At 39.7% G+C, this 6,389-nt stretch overlaps 1 protein-coding gene across 1 annotated transcript in view; it reads left to right on the forward strand.

Moving 5' to 3' along the window:
- Window positions 1–297: 297 nt before the first annotated feature.
- Window positions 298–6,389, forward strand: part of LOC107748513 (rabankyrin-5-like) — a gene marked incomplete at its 5' end in the record, with an annotated part of 16,495 nt that continues 10,403 nt past the window's right edge. The window contains 6 exons of the mRNA XM_016563324.1: window positions 298–447; window positions 3,455–3,620; window positions 4,312–4,516; window positions 4,625–4,693; window positions 5,831–6,030; window positions 6,125–6,222. Coding sequence (XP_016418810.1) covers window positions 298–447; window positions 3,455–3,620; window positions 4,312–4,516; window positions 4,625–4,693; window positions 5,831–6,030; window positions 6,125–6,222 — 888 coding nt within the window. The remainder of the gene's footprint in view (window positions 448–3,454; window positions 3,621–4,311; window positions 4,517–4,624; window positions 4,694–5,830; window positions 6,031–6,124; window positions 6,223–6,389) is intronic.

Here is a 6,389-nt window from a genome sequence, read left to right on the forward strand (position 1 = left end):
GGCATTCGCTGTTCTTCTGCTGGCGGCCGGTTATCAAACAGCGTTGCATTGCTGCGGGCGCCCCCTTCTGGATTGGGGGTGAATTGCCTGTATTCGTTGCAAGGCCTCATGCACCGAACCGAGATGTCCGTATCGTGATGGTTCGGTACGAATACATGTATCGTTCCACCTCTATTATGCAATGATTTTTTATTTTTATTATCATTTTTGAGTGTGTATCAATGTAGAATGGAGGGTTTTCCTAACTAATAGATGCTTAACTATGTTTAATATTTACTTCTTTACTCTCTCAAACAGGATGATCTTCGGAAAGAGGACTTCAGTACCATGGATGCTCAGCTGCTCTATAAGATGATCAAATCAAAGACCGAGTACCCCCTTCACAAAGCAATTAAAGTAGAACGAGAAGATGTGGTCTTCCTTTATCTAATAGAGATGGATGCCCAGGTAAAAAGCCAGCACTGAATCAAAGACGTGTTACTGCTATATATACAGTGATTAAAAAATAAATCACATCAGTTGATGTTTTTGGTATGGTTAATGTTTTACTTCAGGTTGGATAACTAGTGGTCACCCAACATGATATTTAAAGGGGTCATTGGATGCCCATTTTCCACAAGTTGATATGATTCATTAGGGTCTTAATGAAAAGTAAAAAAAAGTTAAAGTTAAAATTACTCAATGGTAGTGTAAAAAACACCTTTTTTACCCTGTCAAAATCAGCTCTTCATAGGCTTCTTCTGTAGATGAAGCTGGATCATGAATGATTTGCGCGAACTTAAACTCATTTAGGCAGATCGGGGATCGGCGCATTCCTTTTAAATACGAAAGTAACGTTAATCCTCTGCGTCTTCAGCGGCTCAGATGTCGGGAGTAAATGACGACTGCTATGTTCATTATTACATCCAGCAACAATACACCTCAATCGCTTAATCGGAGACATTCTTGTCTTCCCCTGCAACGGAGTCGACACAGTGGCGGATAGCTCACAGCTCACTCAGGGCAGGTCTTAAAGGGTTAGTTCACCCAAAAATGAAAATTAGCCCATAAATTACTCACCCTCAAGTCATCCTAGGTGTATATGACTTTCTTCTTTCAGACGAATCCAGTCAGAGTTATATTAAAAATTGTCTTTGATCTTTCAAGCTGTTTAATGCCACTCAGCAGGTGTTGCATGCATCAGTCCAAAAGCAGTTAAATAAAATGCGCCCATCCATAAAAAAAAGTGTCTCACACGGCTCCGAGGGGTGAACAAAGGCCTTCTGTAGCGAATCGATGCATTTTTGTAAGAAAAATATCCATATTCAAAACGTAATAATCACTTTAATGTAGCTTGCGCTCACTGTTGTACACTGGAAGCAGTTCTGGGCAGATGACCTCTGAGGTCAGCGTAGCGCATGCGCCAGTGAGTCTCGTGAAAACCAACGTTTGTAATCAGGAGCAAAGGAAGAAAAGTTTCTTTACTTTAGCAAAGGAAAACCAGTCTCCTCTTGGCTTATATCGAAATCCTCCGACATTCTTCTTTACAAATCCTCATTTTGTACTTCTAATAAGTGACCGTTGGAGCCGTGTGAGACACTTTTTTTATGTATGGGTGCATTTTATTTAACTGCTTTTGGACTGATGCATGCAACACCCGCTGAGTGCCATGAAACAGCTTGAAAGATCAAAGACAATTTTTAATATAACTCCGACTGGATTCGTCTGAAAGAAGAAAGTCATATACACCTAGGATGACTTGAGGGTGAGTAATTTATGGGCTAATTTTCATTTTTGGGTGAACTAACCCTTTAAAAAAAGACGGACTTGTCAATCAACTATCGTGGGAGGGGCCTGGGCAGAACTACGTCATTCTGACAGGAATCTCAGAACAGCCTGATTTGAGAAAGGGGATTTTAAAATAGGGATTTAAAAAAAAACACTGGGTGGATTTTTATCATTATAGGATGAATGTTTACACACACTTCCAACACACATTTATGTTCAACAACAAAAGTGAATTTTGCATCCGATGACCCCTTTAAATAATCTAGTATAAAATAATTAGTAATATTGCTAATTATTTTTTTAATTAGACGCATAAGTCCAACAATATGCGAAATTATTACGCAAAATGTATCTATTTATTATTTATATTTTTTACAACATACTCTGCTGGATTTAGTCGCATTTTCTCCACTAATAAATGTATGATTCTCTACTAATAAGCTTGTTTATTGCATGGCAAAGTCTTTAGGATAAATCAGGGGTTTTCAACCTTTTAGGACATGCGCCCCCCCAAGTTTGTCGAATTTCACTCGCGCGCCCCCAACATCCAAACAGTCGCCCCACTCCCCATCATTACTGTAGTCACACCGAATTACTTTATTAACATTGACATAAAAGCAAATATCCACTAAAGCTATTAAAGCAGCGAACAATTTTAATTTTGCTCTTTTTGATTAACATTATTTACATAAGAAATTCACGGATCCGTTATACTGATGTACATTTGATATTTTCTTTACTGTTTACATTCACTTAAAACAACCGACGGTGCTTACAAGGATACTTGTCAAGACAGCCATTGGTATTCACCTGCTGTCTGAGTAGGCTATCTGTTTGTGCACTTCAGGTGAGTGAGCGGTGCGCATAGCTAAGGTGACAGATAGGGGGGCTGAAACCCACCTAAAAAGGGTTTAGAACCGCCCCTGGTATAGCGTGCGTAATTATACTGAAACATAAATATATAACCAGTTTACCTGATTCAATGTGATGGCTGAGCCTGTTTCTGAGATAACAACATGCCAATCCGTGGTTGGATTTCCGACACGGCTAATCGTAAATCATCTTACACTGTCAATAAGCGTGACCAGTGTTGCCAGGTTTTCACAACAAAACCCGCCTAATTGCTACTCTAAACTAGCCCAAAACAACAAAACGCGGGAAAAACGGTAAAACCGCGGACTTGGCAACACTGAGCGTGACTGATACTCGAGCCGACTCTGCTCTAACTGTCGACTAGCAGTGGGAGTCAGATTGCCCCCTAGTGGATGGCTAAAGATTTGTTAACTCATATTCATAAATCCTCAAGAGAACGTCTCTGAATTAACTGATGCTCGCGCCCCCCTTGACAGGTGCTGGCGCCCCACAGGTTGAAAACCCCTGGGATAAATGTTTCTGGGCAGACTTTATTTTAAGGTCCAATTCTCACTATTAACTAACTATTGACTATGACTTTTGCCTCAATAAACTCCTAATTTGCTGCTTATTAATAGTTAGTAAGGTAGTTGTTAAGTTTAGGTATGGAGTAGCATTAAGGGATCTAAAATATGGTCATGCAGAATAAGGCATTAATATGTGCTTTGCAAGTACTACCAAACAGCAAATATGCTAGTAATATGCATGCTAGTTAACAGTGAGAATTAGTCCTTAAAATAAAGTGTTACCATATTTATTTTATTTAATTCCCAAGTTACCTGAAAAGCTGAATGAGCTGGACAATAATGGAGACTTGGCGCTGGATCTGGCTCTGTCCAAGAAGCTGGAGAGCATCGCCACCACACTGGTCAACAACAAGGCAGATGTAGACATGGTGGACCAGAGCGGCTGGAGTCTTCTACACAAGGCCATCCAGAGAGGTGACGAGTGCTTGTATTTGGCCAGAGGGAATAATTGAATGGGGCACATTTACAATGAATTTGAAGTTGGCACAAAGCCACCTTCACTTACAAAAGATTGCTGCATCAAGAACATTTTGAGAATTTTTTATTAATAGTTAGTAAGGTAGTTGTTAAGTTTAGGTATGGAGTAGCATTAAGGGATCTAAAATATGGTCATGCAGAATAAGGCATTAATATGTGCTTTGCAAGTACTACCAAACAGCAAATATGCTAGTAATATGCATGCTAGTTAACAGTGAGAATTAGTCCTTAAAATAAAGTGTTACCATATTTATTTTATTTAATTCCCAAGTTACCTGAAAAGCTGAATGAGCTGGACAATAATGGAGACTTGGCGCTGGATCTGGCTCTGTCCAAGAAGCTGGAGAGCATCGCCACCACACTGGTCAACAACAAGGCAGATGTAGACATGGTGGACCAGAGCGGCTGGAGTCTTCTACACAAGGCCATCCAGAGAGGTGACGAGTGCTTGTATTTGGCCAGAGGGAATAATTGAATGGGGCACATTTACAATGAATTTGAAGTTGGCACAAAGCCACCTTCACTTACAAAAGATTGCTGCATCAAGAACATTTTGAGAATTTTTTTTCCTTTTGGTGGTCTAAGTACTCTCTCCGTCTTGTGTGTTTCTCTCTCCCTGTCTTTTTAGGAGATGAGTTTGCCTCCACTTTTCTAATCCGTCACTCCGCACAGGTGAACGCTGCCACAGTGGGGTCAGTGGAGACGCCTCTGCACCTGGTCTGCTCTTTCAGCCCTAAAAAACACAGTGGTGAAGTTATGACTGGCATGGCCCACATCGCTGAGGCTCTGCTCAAAGCTGGTGCCAACCCAAACATGCAAAACAGCAAAGGACGGTGGGTAACAGTTAATCAAGGGTTTCTTCTGCATAATGACTATGTTTATGGCAGTACAAGTTATTCATTGTTTTCATGTCTCGGTTATTTTTATTGTCTAATTCTTAGGACGCCATTGCATGAGGCTGTGGTGTCAGGAAATGAGCCGGTCTTTAACCAGCTGCTGCAATGCAAACAGTAAGCTTAAACATGGTTATCTTTTTCAAAACAAATTATCTGAAATTAATTTTGTAGTTAATAAAATGGTATACTACTTGTACTGTTTCAGCAGTATGTGAAATATCTGTATGCATGTAATACGCAAAATTATGTAAAACTTTTTTAAAAATGTACAAATGCAACAGAGTACTGTGTGTGATTTTATATCCCATAATGCATTATATGACCTTCCATTGTGATAAAGCAACGGGATGTAATATCAAAATGTGATTTGTAATCTTTATCTTGACTTGAACTGCCAAGAGTTGGATTAAAACATTAATTATGTATTCTTCATGTGTCTGTTAATAAAAATACAGAGTATGAAAAAGTGTATACTGTTTAGTAGTGCTGGGCGGTATGACCAAAAATTTATATCACGGTATTTTTCAAAATTATACCGGTTTCACGGTACATGACGGTATTTTTTTTCATGCATGACCGGGTGTTAACCATATTTTCTGATTGAGAGAGGAAATACTGCAGTATATTGACTTAGAATGCCCTATTTTACTGTCATGATGAGTGAATATTGTCAAAAAATACCACACTAAATAGTGACTAAACACGACCCCTTTTAATACGTTAACCAGGAGTCACTCTCATTTATAATCGCGGCATCGTCTGATAAAATCAACATGCATCTACACTAAAGAGCGGCTATGTGGTTGTTTTGGCTATATTACTTTTTTGTCTCATGCAGCGCATGCGTCTGAGTAACAAACTAAAAAAAACAACAAACAAAAACGTGCTTGTGATATTAACAGACGAACTACGCTCATATTTATAATTCCAAACAATCAGTAAGCGACAGGTGCTAGAAAAACGCTGTTTTGTACTCATTTATTGACGAGTCGGCTGCGCTGCTTCTCTGCCGCTCACTGCACAGAACAGACGCCGAGAGAGTGTGACATATACCGGTATTGCAGTATTTGAAAAATTCATATCATAACAAAAATAAACACCGGTATTCGGTATGAACCGGTATACCGCCCAGCACTACTGTTTAGTATGCTAGAATTTCGAACATAGAGAAAGTTGCCTCTACCACTTGGTGTAACGGTGTCCTTTTCCTGTTTCCCTTGTGTAACTGCAATTCTTCCCCTTCATGCATAGTTTGGACCTGGAGCTGAAAGACCATGAAGGCAGCACTGCACTGTGGCTGGCTCTGCAGTACATCACTGTGGCCTCTGACCCCTCCGTCAACCCTTTTGAAGATGAAGCTCCTGTTGTGAATGGAACCTCATTTGACGAGAACAGTTTGGCAGCACGGCTCATACAGACAGGGAGCAATCCTGATGCACCAGACGCCAACGGTACCACACATCTTGCACCTTATAAAAAGTTTATCTGTGTCTGTTTAGTCATTAACTCCTTTCACACCTGTTAATCACAACATCTCTTCCTCAGGTAACTGCCTCATGCAGAGAGCAGCTATCACAGGAAGTGAAGCAGCCTCTATCTTCTTGGCCATACATGGAGCTAAAGTTAATCACCCTAACAAATGGGTGAGTCTGTCAGCTTTGATTTGAAATACACTGCCAGTCACATGTTTGAACATACACTTATTAACACAATTTAGAATAATAGTGTAGTCATCAAAACAATTAAATAGAACAGGTATGTATGTATGTATATATATATATATATATATATATATATACTAGGGCTGTCG

This window comes from Sinocyclocheilus rhinocerous, unplaced genomic scaffold, assembly GCF_001515625.1.
Source record: "Sinocyclocheilus rhinocerous isolate Xijiao unplaced genomic scaffold, SAMN03320098_v1.1 scaffold230, whole genome shotgun sequence".
NCBI classification, from domain to species: Eukaryota; Metazoa; Chordata; class Actinopteri; order Cypriniformes; family Cyprinidae; genus Sinocyclocheilus; species Sinocyclocheilus rhinocerous.